The following is a 13,588-nucleotide window of genomic DNA, read 5'->3' on the forward strand; positions in this document are numbered from 1 at the left end:
GTTGACTTAAATAGTGACTCCATAAATTTGCTCTGTAAATAATCTTTTAAATTAATCTTAGGCTACTCCTTTTTCATGTGTAATATATATATATTTCTATTTATATAAAATGCATAGGATTACTAAAAACACTGAAACTTGTGGGGAAAATTAAGTCCTTCATTTTCAGTGTGACTAGAAATGTACTGCTGGTTTTTATTTTATCACCTAATACTGTAATTTTTAAAATCGATCTCAGGCACATGTATTTCATTGATGATTATTAAATAAAACACTGCTTGTGTTAATGGAGTAAAGAAAAGTTTATCCGTTATTAGCTTATCATCAATGCTGTCCTAGAGCTGAACTAGTGGTATGCAAATCTGTCAAAGAAATGCTGTCAATCCCAAACATTTGGCGAGTTTTACCCTCAAATGCTCTCTGTACTGCTTATTCCAGTAAATGCTGTAAGATTATAATCCAGATTTTTAAGGAAAAAAAGTTAAGTCAAGCCTGCAAGATACAGCTTTCTCAAGCTACAATGCCAATATGAAAATAAAAAATTAAGTTACATTGATACATCCAAGTTTTTTTATATGCAGTGATGAGCACAAACATTAATAGAGATAAAATACTGATGCAAATAACACACCCCAAAATAACATATGCAGTTATTTTCCACCATTTACAATACAGTAGTTACAATGACACTCCAAACAGAAGAGCAAAGTAAAAAAATCAAAACCCCAACTTCTAGTTCATGTAATTAGACTTATACAGAAATTAGAAAGCTAAATAACAACTAATCACCTAATTTCACAGCTATCTGAAGTGGCAATCTTATATAGCAGCTTATCTATGATACATTCAAGATAAATGATACAATGTATTACTCGCCCAGAAGCTAAAACACAGCCAGTTTAACACCTTTCCTTAAATTCCACTCTACACTATAATATACTTGAGGTCTATGCAAAAAGTAGCTACCTTTTATATAGGAAATGGATGATTAAGTCTTTGGTGCTGTAAAAGCAACTTCATTTAAACATCACCACCACCACCAAAAAAAAGAAAGAATAAGAAAGGAAAACCCCAAGACACACTTCCTAGGAAAACAAGCATGTAATTTCTGTCCCTGACGGAATGTATTAAATAAGCAAACACCACCAACAAGCAAAACAAGTACTACAATGTAAAAATACTTAAAAAAAACCCTCTCACATGCATAAATGAAAAATTGCACACAAATAACTCACATCTTTTCAAGCTTCAATAGTAAATATTCTGCTACTATTTATTAAATACTGCATGGTTTTCCCAAGCTAAGATGAAGCCACATCATGAATCAATGAGTATTTTGCATTTTCTTTCTTTATCTACTCCAAGTCATGCCTACTGCACCTCTAAACATCTTATTAAATCCAATTATATAGCAAACACTCCCCAAATAAAAGCAGATTGTATTGCAGTTTCACTGAATAGTATATAAAATGCTGTGTTGTGACAGATATCAACTACCCATTAGACACTGAATCAATTTTTCGTAAGCACTACTAACTGCTTTTCTTGAAGCTATATCATTTGAAAAATCAGACAGCAGAATTCAGCTGCAGCAAACCCGCTGCCCTCTTAATAAAGAGAAAACAGCCACAACCTGAAATCCTTACCACACAGAACCAAACATTAACACTACTCTACCAAAGAAAAACCCAGAGCAGGTCTGAACTGAAGTGCTGCAGTCCTCCGCATTTATAGATAGGTAAGAACATTAACAACCTCAAATATTTAAGGCACTATGTGTGGGAACGGTTTACACTGTAGCTGAGATTATTAGGACAACATTTAAGAGCAAAGTCTAGGCAATGTTTTGCCCATGCAAAGACACATGCAAATGTAAAGAACAATAGCTCAATTTCTTAGGTAAGTGACCCAACATTTACACACTAAGACACAGATAATACAATCCACTTGTATGCTGTAATTCTGACACATGTGCATCTGTTGCTCTAAGTCTGTACACAGAATGGCTTCCCAAATACGGACGTGTCTTGCACTAGTTAGAAGGCAATTTTATAAAAAATAGCAGGAGCAAAACTGGATTTCTGCTCCCATAAGTCACCTGTCTAGAGTTACTACATAAGAAGATAACATGACCAAAGACAAGTTATACCAAATGTGCAAAACACATTAAAAGTGAGATTTTTTTTAAAGCTCAAAGTTGTTTAAATTGCACCCAAGTCTACATGATTCAAAAATAATTTTCTTGTGCCATGGCTAATATTAAATACCATGTTTTTATTTTTAATCAAATGTTTATATCATTGAGCTTCCTCAACATACTCTTTTTGAGTTTTCACATATATGGATACTGGCTGAGTTTTGTTGGACTCAATGGAAATCCAGCATATGCGGGCGATGCTGCAATGTAAGAATGTGGTGGGAAGATTGGTTTGTACTGAGTCTGATGAATGGTTGGGGACGGTAACAGACGGGGATTTATGCCCACTGGGACTTGATGAACTATGCCACTGGGATGGGAGATATTATAGGTTGGATGCTGTAACACAGGTCTTGAGGTACATGGAGAGGCTAAGAGGTGGGCCACTGGTGCAGCACTACTGAGGGTAGCTGATGATGGGTATGGAAGTAGAGTAGGCGGTCCTCCAAGGTGCGTATTTCCAGCCAGATGGGCATGCACAGTTGTGTGGTTGGGACTTCCATGAGAAAGAGTGAACGGATTACTGGTAACACTAGTAGGGATATAAGCTTGCTGTCTTCGCAGTCCGAAGTTTCCATTCCACTCTTGATGCCCAGACCCGAAGTGGTGAACCTATCCAAAAACAAAAAAAAAAGACTGAACATATATTTTGTAAGTTAAAAAGAAAGGAAGAAAGGGAAATGACAATATATTCTGTGACTGATAACCCATAGAGGATCTCTCAGATCTTAGCATATACTAAGTATAGAGAAAAGAAAAATAAGAATTTTATATAAATTACCATTTTTTTATATTTAATTTATATTTTATTTTGTGAGGAAGATCAGCCCTGTGCTAACATCTGCCAATCCTCCTCTTTTTTTGCTGAGGAAGACTGGCCCTGAGCTAACATCCGTGCCCATGTTCCTCCACTTTATACAGGACGCCGCCACAGCATGGCTTGCCAAGCGGTGCATCCGTGCGCGCCCGGGATCCGAACTGGTGAACCCCGGGCCGCCAAAGCAGAGCGCCCGCACTTAACCTCTTGCGCCACCGGGCCGGCCCCTATAAATTACTATTAACATTTTAGTATTTATGACTACATATCAGTATAATACTAACATTGCCACAATGGCTGCCACAATGGCTGCCACAATGGCTGCCACAATGGCTGCCAATACCCTTATCCCCACCACTACTAACAGCTACCATTTGTGGAGCACTTATCATATGTAAGGCTAACATTTTAGTTATTTAATTCTAAAACAACCCCATGATAACAGCTATTACTCCCACTAACTATGGTCCAGATTTGTTGAAGAGACCTGGCCAGGGTAATATACATAGTATTTGGCAAAACAAAGATTTGAAGGCAGGTCTGACTCCAATACCTGTGATCTTTTCTTTCCCCAAGTGAAACACAACTGCCAAGCCCAGTGCTGAATAGATGGAAAGTACTCAGTCAAGTCTCTCTCACCATCATCACTGCTAACACCTAAGAAAGGCAGCTGTCAGTCCATTAGCGTGCACTCTGATTTAAAGGACCTAAGACAACACACACACTAAAAAATTATTTAAGAGCCTAACCTTTCTGAAGAATTCAAGTTCTAGGGATAATCTGCTTACTTATCCTATTATTAGGCTGATTACTCTTTAGTCACTTGGGAAAATGAAAAGGGATACATTTATTAAGACTGCATAGTTTCAGAATCTTTTTTTCCCCAAGTGAAAAACTGCTGAATTTGAATCCCAAAGACTGTGATGAATTCACAAACATACCTGACTGAAATTCAAAGGCTGCTGCTGGAATGCTGATGTTGGTTTTTGCTGACGATTACCCACTGTGGAAGGCTGCTTTAATCTTCCAGGAGCAGATCGTCCTTTTATTAATGGCTGGCATATAGAATCTGGCAACAAACAAAATATAAGAGAGTTGATCTTTTTCCTTCTCATATAAAAATCAGGAAGGTCTTTAGATATTTTACACAACAGTGATTTGAGAATCTTAAAATTAAATGAAAAGAAAAGAGATCTCATGGTTTCTAAGCACTGCATGATATGAGAAGAGACTTCTTTTGTACAACAGATTTGGTAGGGTCAAGTTGGAAATTCAGAGACGACTTTTGGCAATGCTGTTCTCTGATGTTCCCAAATTAAGACCTTTCAAGGGACAATCAGGGAAATAGGGAGGACTCAGTTTACCTGTGTTTGCTATATGCTCATCGGCATTTAATCCATTTTCTAGTCCCATTGGTGGCACCACAACAGTACAGACAGCTGGTTTGGTTTCCGTGTTGGCAGAGGTTACCAGTTCTGTGTTTTGATGCGTGTCCTCCACAAAACTACTCTCTGCAAATGGACTGTCGCGTCCCGAAGAGTCTGATGTTGGAGAGCCATCCACAGCATCACAGCCACTTTCCTGCTCTTCATCTGACATACTACAAGAAAGTATTTTTATGAATAATATGTTTTTCAATATTAAATCTAAAGTTAAATAATATCCAGGCTCCAGTAAATTGATGAGCATCTTGTTCAGTTATTTCATATCTAATTACAACTTCTTCCTTATCCAATAACATTTTTTCATAGATTTTTCTAGACTCTCACAATTCTCTATTCAGACTGCTAACCCTAATTCTGTCCTGTTCAGAAACATCCTTATGGCACATAATTTTCTCTCCTTCACCTTCCCACTTGATCCTTAGCAGCAGTTCATAAAATTCCAATTTATAAATCCCAGAAAACTCCATCAAGACACTCCAAAAGAAGCACTGTTCATAATTTAAATGGAATGTACATAAGCATGTGACTTGGATATTTCAGACTAGATTCTGCCCTGACAATCTCTCTCCCCTTGGGATTTCTACAGCATTTCTTGTCTGTTTCAACCATTCATTTCATACTTAACAATTTGAAGCATCTCTTTTTATATGTATATTTTTAGTTACATCTCTTATCCATACATTTATATATGCATATTTTTATATGTATGTGTATATTTATGTATATGTATGTATATATCAACTTCCAAACCACATTATAAGGAATTTATAAGAAGAAGATGTGTTAAAACTTCTTTATATCAGGAATCTTTTCAGATGCCATGCCTAGTCAGACTAGGGAAACTAAAGAACAAATAAACAAGTGGGACTTCATCAGATTAAAGAGCTTCTACAAGATAAACGAAACCAGGATCAAAATGAATAGACAACCCACCAGCTGGGAGAAAATACTTGCAAAACATGTATCTGACAGAGGGTTAATCTCCCTAATATAGAAAGAACTCACACAACTGAACAACAAAAAAACAAACAACCAGATCAAAAAATGACCAGAGGAAATAAACAAACAATTCTCCAAAGAAGATATACAGATGGCCAATAGGCACATGAAAAGATGTTCAACATCACTAATCATCAGGGAAATGCAAATCAAAACAACACTAAGATACCACCTCACGCCCATTAGAATGGCTATAATCACCAAGACAAAGAACAACAAATGTTGGAGAAGTTGTGGAGAAATAGGAACCCTCGTGTACAGCTGCTGGGAATGCAAACTGGTGCAGCCTCTATGGAAAACGGTATGGAGATTCCTCAAAAAATTAAAAATAGAAATAGCCTATGATCCAGCTATCCCACTACTGGGAATCTATCCAACAAACCTCTAATCAAGAATCCAAAGAGGCTTATGCACCCCTATGTTCATTGCAGCATTATTCACTATAGCCAAGAAGTGGAAGCAACCCAACTGTCCCTCGACCGATGACTGGATCAAGAAAATGTGGAATATATATACAATGGAATACTACTCAGCCATAAAAAAAGACAAAATTGTCCCCTTTTTTAATTTTTTTTTTTTTTTTTGGTGAGGAAGATCAGCCCTGTGCTAACATCTGCCAATCCTCCTCTTTTTTTTTTTGCTGAGGAAGACTGGCCCTGGGCTAACATCTGTACCCATCTTCCTCCACTTTATATGGGACGCCACCACAGCATGGCTTGCCAAGCAGTGTGTCAGTGCGTGCCCAGGATCCGACCCCGCGAACCCCAGGCCACCGCAGCAGAGCACGCGCACTTAACCGCTTACACCACCAGGCCGGCCCCAAAACTGTCCCATTTGCAACAACATGGATGGACCTGGAGGATATTATGTTAAGTGAAATAAGCCAGAAAGAGACAGACAAACACTGCATGATTTCACTCATATGTGGAATATAAACCAACACACGGTCATAGAGAACTGTATTGTGGTTACCAGAGGCAAAGGGGTTGGGGAGTGGGCACACGGGGTGAAGGGAGACATGTATATGGTGATTGACAAACAAAAATGTACAACCAAAATTTCACATTATAAACTATTATGACATCAATAAAAAAAAAAAAAAACTTCTTTATATCTTCCACAGAGCTTTGGTTATAAGTATTTAGTACCATATTTTCTGACTAAGGAAAAAAGAGAAGACAAATATATAAAATTAAGACTTAAGTTTCTAAAAGCTGGTTAGGAGAAGCTCACTAGTTTAGTGGCAACGCATGTCCCTGGCCAAAAAAAAAAGTAGGCAAGGAAATATGGATGAAACCACGCAAATCAATCACCAGTGAGAGAAAAAACCACAGAGGACACCCTCTCGACAGCGAGTCATTACCTTATGATGGAAAACATTCTTTTTCTATTTTGCTGAAGTATATGTTCCTTTTTTTTTTTTTATAATTTTATTTATTTATTTTTTTCCCCAAAGCCCCAGTAGATAGTTGTATGTCATAGCTGCACATCCTTCTAGTTGCTGTATGTGGGATGTGGCCTCAGCATGGCCAGAGAAGCAGTGCATTGGTGCGCGCCCGGGATCCGAACCCGGGCCGCCAGCAGCAGAGCGCACGCACTTAACCGCTAAGCCACGGGCCCGGCCCTGAAGTATATGTTCTTATTCCAAATTTAAGTAACAACAGTAGTCTGTGGAGCTGAATTTGAGAATGTGGCTTTTTTATCTTTTTAAAAACAAATGATTATTTAAAAATCATTTTAGAACCTCAATATTTCATTTCGATCTCTTCTATAACAATAAAGAGGGGGCTGGCCCCGTGGCTTGGCGGTTAAGTGTGCGCTCCACTGCTGGTGGTCCAGGTTCAGATCCCAGGTGCGCACTGACGCACCGCTTGTCAGGTCATGCTGAGGCCGCATCCCACATACAGCAACTAGAAGGATGTGCAGCTATGACATACAACTATCTACTGGGGCTTTGGGGAGAAAAAGGAGGAGGATTAGCAACAGATGTTAGCTCAGGGCTGATCTTCCTCACAAAAAAAGAAAGAAAGAAAGAAAGAAAGAAAGAAAAGTATTACTTAAAACTGAGTTTATAAAAAGTGATCTAATTTAAAAATTATGTTTAAGAGAGAAGCACTATGGTAAATTGGCAGGTACTTATTAATTTGAAGAACAATGAAAGAGATCAGAGGCTTTTCCGTGGACAGTAGTGGACTGATTCCACACCACCACTGAACCCCTCACCTGCTTGGTCTCTTGCAAGGGGACGGGCTAGACTGCACGGAGGAGCTGGTGCTCAGAGTGCTATCGGGACTGCTTAAGGAACACATCCGCTCGATATTCAAGGTGCTCTGGCAAGCTTCACAATCTAGACTGCCTTTACATCTAGGGAAAGAGGGAAGGGAAAAACATGAGTGAAAAACTAGAAGATACTCCCCAAGTAGCCAAAATTTACATTATTCAATTAAGGATATGAAACAGTTAAGAGTGACCTATGTGGACAAACCTAAAGCTTATAAATACAAGAAAAATGCTATAGTAATCATGTTAAATATGATTCAAGCAGTTTTCTCCAAAGGATATTGACAGACAAGAATAAGCCACAGAAGGTTTTCCCACCACACCGGAGGGTGCCATCATGATGAGTCAGGGACTCAGCAGACACACGCACAGAGCTGCACTGGCACTCACTCTCTGAGCATATGTCTCTGCCCTGGCTCCTCCTCATCAGTATCGCTGCTAATGGTGATCACGCTGACTGCGGGGCTCGGGGAGTCGCCAATGACGATGGTTTGCCGCTGTCTGTCTGAAACCGAGGAATCCGAGTCCTGCCTGATGGATGTTTCACAACAACTTCTTGCCTCTCCTTCTGAGTTACGATTGTCCTGTGTTTCTATACAACTCACTTCCTCGACATCTTTCCCATTTACTATCTTTGGAGAAATGAATGCTGAATGTGGGGCATTGGTATTCTGCAATGAATTACTCCTGCAATCAAAGGAACAATGTGTCATTTCTATAATCAAAACATGTACCTGACATTTTTCTAAGATATCTTGTTAAAATAAAGAATGTGAACCTTTACTTGTTCAAGATCATGTACATAACATACAGATCATGAATTTCATGAAATATAAAATATTACCTCTAGAAGTATCAGTGTAGATCGCATTTACATACATTCAAATGGTCATTTTTTGATAAATGTGATATCTGAGTGTCTAAAATTATAGGTAGATAATAAGTCAAAAGGGCAATAAAGACAATCTTACCAACTGAAAGCATTTATTTCCTCTCTTCCTGGCTCCCATTCCATTAGTTTTACCATAATACCTCTGAGAAATTGAGAAGGGAGCTGGCTTAGTGTTTGTAACAAAACTATCAAAGGGGTCATTTTGAATACAACAGAGTGGCCCTTTAGAGTACATACAAAATTTACTTTAAAGATTAACTCTCAACATGCAGAGGAAAGTTAAAATATCAACACCAACCTGTTGTGGCACAGTTTATTTTTCTTGGTAGTGGCAGGCTGAGGCCAGATGACGTGTGCAATGCCCACACTGATTGGCTGAGGGGCTGATAAAGTTATCTGGCTGGTGAGAAGAGGCTGAGGCACCACTGAGCTGTAATGGCCACTGTGTGAAATCATTTTCCTAGGGAGAAAGTTCAGAAAAACTGAATCCCTTCTTTACCAAGGTCAATTTTGCAAACTATTCACCAAGAAGCACTTTGCTTTTAACTCACCCCCAGTCTCCAAGCCTCTGTGAAGCAGCGGCGCCCTCAGAGGTCAGCGCAGCAGGAGCCAGGGGCGCCACCTGCTGCCAGGCAGGGACCAGCATCGGCTGTGTTCGACCAGACCACGTCTGCTCACCAAAACAAACAAAACCAAGTAGTTACAAGTAATTCATGATTAGCACATTTTAAAATCCAAAGTATATTAAACTAACAATCATCTAATTATCAATATTAAAGTCACTACTCTACGAATGATCCAATTCCTGCCCAGGTCATTCTTGTTTCCAAGGGCACAGACAGATCCATGCCCCTACTTGAGTAGGGAGGACAGCATGTATGCAAACATCGTGAATTCTCACTAACCTGAGAAAGAGCCCCTGGTCGGATCTGTAGTGGCTGCACAGCGGGGGCCTGAGTCACAAGTGGAACCGTATTATCTACCCTTATTGAGTAACTAGTGGGTTTACCATGCGTGGCAGGAATACCTGTGAAACAGAAAAGCATAGTTCTCAAATAAAAGAAAAAAACTTTCTCTGAGTTAACTTATAAAACTCTTTTAAATTTAAAGAATTGCTAAAATCCTGATTAGGATTATAAAACCATCCCCTACATAAAATGTTCATAACATTAACAAAGTAATCTATTAGAAAGAGGGAAGTACTTTCTATTTACCTTGTGGTACATCATCCCAAAACTGTGATAAAGCTATTCTTTCCACTGTTTCAAAACCTATACTACAAAGTTGAATCATTTATTTTTCTTGAAACTTCCTATTCCTTTTAAAGTCTGCTATTGTAGCTTTATTTTCTTTCTCAAATAGGTATGCCACTGTGATACAGGACATGGAAAAGTGAGGCTCGCTCAACAGATGACCCTCCAGCAAGTAAATATTCATCTTTTCAGACAAACTTTTAGCTGTGCCTAGTATTCTTTTCTTTACAAAACTGTAATTGGATCTTACACTTTGGGCACCCAAAGGGGAATGTGTCACAACTTCACACTTCAATGGCCCTGATGGTTCACATGACTCAAGAAAATTCAGGGATGGCATACTCATTTCAACCTCCAAAAGGAAAAGCAACAATAACCTTTTCTGCCTAATATGATGATACAACTAATAAGCTTTGGCCAATGTGGCTTAATCTACTAGTATTCCTAGTCGACAGGGCTGGAACTCCAGGACAAACACGCTCCATTTTGCTCACCCACCAGGAAAATTAGAAAGCAGGCCATGTTAATCCTGTTACTGTTAACATTTCTGTGTCGTACATTACAAAAGCACCATGCCAATATTAAGTCTTATGTCATTAAACTTTTAGACGGTAAAGTAGTATCACCCCAACTTTGAGCTTTGACTAATAAGATTTTGGGGGCACCTCCCAGGATCAGAAAGCTCAGTTGCTAGAATAAATTCACTATGTTATAATTCCAGTCTGTTGCAGCAGTTACTTTCAACAGGGGCTGGCAGATTATTCAAACAGAATCAGTTTTTGGATAAAAGTGATCTTGGGCACTTCTGATCAGCCGTAGGAGAAAAATACTACAATTGTTTTCTTTTCCTGTTGAAAAATAACCTTATAATTTTTATTGCACAAATACATTGTAAGTGTTAATCCTAAGGAGAACGTTCATTTTGTCGTATTTATTTTTTTCAGAGGGTTTTATCCTACTGCCAGGATGTTCTACCCTCTCTGGAGCTCCATCTAAAGAGCCAGATGTGAATTAAGTTTAACACAGATCTACAGGTTATTTCTTAAAACTGACCTTCTTATGCCTTCCAAAAAAGCATGTCTTGATCGGCAAATTCTCCAAGAAATGGAATATAAGCACACCCAGGCAGTGTAGATATATTGCAGCAATAGACAATATCATCCGAGAGCAAAGCAGAATTCACTTTGACAAGGATGAAAGGACAGAGCGAATTCTCGAATCCCAACAAACATCACGTTGCCCTTAAATTCTCCTCATAATCAATGCCTTAAGATGAGAAGAATTCTCCTATTATCTTCTCTCATGAGGACTAATTTTTTAATCAAATTCAACAGTGGGTTAAGACCCTATATTTCTATATAGTTATTAGGTTAGCTAAAACTTTATCTTTGTTTGATTAGATTTGCTGTAATACCTGGAGAGCAGGGCACAAAAAGCTTAAAGATTGTTCTAGTACAAGAGAGGAGGATTTTGCTGGAATGCATTTGATTCTAAAATAGCAGTTTTCATCCTGAGATGATAAATAACTAGCTTTTCAGACTGCCAAATAATGTTGAATGCTTGTTTAATATATACTCAGATTTGTTAAATAAAAGTTTGGTTAAGTCTTCTTTACTTAAAAAAGGCACAATATTATGGATATTGTATCTATATATCCAGACCTACATATTATATCTATAATATCTAAAATATATGAAATGCATGATGAATCTAAACACTATACCCCAAAGTAAAAACTTTAAAGTGAAGGGGAATAGACATAAAGTTTATTTTAAAACACAAACTAGGGCTGGCCCCGTGGCTTGGCGGTTGGGTGTGTGCACTCCGCTGCTGGCGGCCCGGGTTCGGATCCCGGGCGCGCATCAACGCGCCGCTTCTCTGGCCATACTGGGGCCGCATCCCACGTGCAGCAGCTGGAGGGATGTGCAGCTATGACATGCAACTATCTACTGGGGCTTTGGGGGAAAAAATAAATAAAATTATTTAAAAAAAAAAACACAAACTATAATGGTACCACAAACTGCTACCCAACAGCTGCCCAATATTCATGTTAAAATGTTTCTTCAAAGTGGATTGGCACATTATGAGGGAAAGCCCTAAGAAGACCAACACCGGCATTACCTACAGAGGTGCTAAAACGGATTAGAAGCAAAGTTTTCATTTCTAAGCAGATAGTACGACATGTTTATAGAGCCTGCCTTTCCTTCTGCTGCAACTGCATCCATTACATAAGCCAAAAAATATTTTGCCTTGTCTCACTATTAATTCTAATTCAAAAGTATGTTCTTGAGATATAATGGATTAATGAGTCTGAGAGTATCTCTTTTTCTTTCTGTTACCCTTATTATGAACCACTCATACAGCTGACGTATCTACACAAAGGTTACTAACCTTTTATCAATTATAAGTCACATAAAAAGATAAAAGATTAGTCTAACCTCATTGAATGTTTTAAGAATGATGCTCAACCATGTTTAGAAATTTGTCTCATGAGCCTCTAAAGTTGTTTGCTACAAACAGAAGGTAGTTTCTGAAAAAAATCTGCTATCCCAATGGGATCTATCACACTGTAGGTGGGTGACCCTCGAAGTGATTTTGGTACATGGAAGAGATTATGAGAACCTAAGAATCTATTTGTTAATACAGATTAAAAACTCATTTAATATTGAATCATCATGCTGTACACCTGAAACTAATATAATGTCAATTATACTTCAATTGAAAAAAGAATTGGAGGGCCAGCCCTGTGGCTTAGGAGTTAAGTGCGCGCACTCCACTACTGGCAGCCCGGGTTTGGATCCGGGCGCGTGCCAATGCACCACTTCTCCGGCCATGCTGAGGCCGTGTCCCACATACAGCAACTAGAAGGATGTGCAACGATGACATACAACTATCTACTGGGGCTTTGTGGAAAAAAAAGGAGGATTGGCAATAGATGTTAGCTCAAGAGCCGGTCTTCCTCAGCAAAAAGAGGAGGATTAGCCCAGATGTTAGCTCAGGGCTGATCTTCCTCACAAAAAAGAACTGGGGAGAAGAAAAAACTCATTTAAGAAAATGCATTTGTCAAGATACCATTTACGTGATAACTGATTAAAAACAAAAAAGCAACAGTCTTGTATGCTCAAGTATTTAGAAGTAAAATGTTCATCACTTACTATCAAACGGTCTGTGTCTAGACAGAGCAAACACAGCAAAATGTTAACACTTTGTTGACTCGAGTACAAAGCATTATATTATTTTTTGAACTTTCTGATTTGAAATTTTTATAATAAAAGGGAAAAACAAAGAAATAAACACAACAGCATCTTTAAGAATGCTGACAATATGACGATGTATTTTTATTACCAGAGACCAGCCATGGTCACTGTCAGATACTTGCAGCCCACCACTGGACCACAATTTCGTCTTGAGAATCAACCATCTAAGCTATCGTTTTTCATATTTTTAGTGTTACAAACCTTACATGAAAACTCTATGATATATAAAAAAGATGAAAGCAAAGCTACCCTGGTGGAACAAAAGCGGCTAAAGAGGTGACATGTTTTCACATCTCTAATTACCAGCCAATCAAGTCAACAAACATATTCGTGGTGCTTTGTTCGGCACTGTAGAAGACAGTAAGATAAAATTTTTACAAAGTTGCTCAAATCCTTAAATCAAATAACCTTCAGAATCCAGAAATACTAGAGCTAGAAATGACCAAAA

The 13,588-nt window shown here is 38.4% G+C and overlaps 1 protein-coding gene across 5 annotated transcripts in view; it reads right to left on the reverse strand.

Moving 5' to 3' along the window:
- Window positions 1-556: 556 nt before the first annotated feature.
- The window catches only part of HIPK3 (homeodomain interacting protein kinase 3), a 96,285-nt gene continuing 83,253 nt past the window's right edge, over window positions 557-13,588 (reverse strand). For 4 of the 5 annotated variants that reach the window (XM_087423162.1, XM_087423160.1, XM_087423161.1 and 1 more), the window contains 9 exons: window positions 9,536-9,657; window positions 9,182-9,300; window positions 8,929-9,090; window positions 8,710-8,772; window positions 8,129-8,425; window positions 7,682-7,822; window positions 4,379-4,614; window positions 3,956-4,083; window positions 557-2,809 (listed from right to left, as the gene is read on the reverse strand). In XM_087423162.1, the coding sequence (XP_087279288.1) occupies window positions 2,333-2,809; window positions 3,956-4,083; window positions 4,379-4,614; window positions 7,682-7,822; window positions 8,129-8,425; window positions 8,710-8,772; window positions 8,929-9,090; window positions 9,182-9,300; window positions 9,536-9,657 (1,745 nt within the window). In that variant the 3' untranslated portion in view covers window positions 557-2,332. The remainder of the gene's footprint in view (window positions 2,810-3,955; window positions 4,084-4,378; window positions 4,615-7,681; window positions 7,823-8,128; window positions 8,426-8,709; window positions 8,773-8,928; window positions 9,091-9,181; window positions 9,301-9,535; window positions 9,658-13,588) is intronic. The other variant, XM_087423163.1, reaches the window with a different exon arrangement.

This window comes from Ceratotherium simum, chromosome 34 (genome assembly GCF_057802395.1).
Source record: "Ceratotherium simum simum isolate JZ-2026a chromosome 34, ASM5780239v1, whole genome shotgun sequence".
NCBI lineage: Eukaryota > Metazoa > Chordata > Mammalia > Perissodactyla > Rhinocerotidae > Ceratotherium > Ceratotherium simum.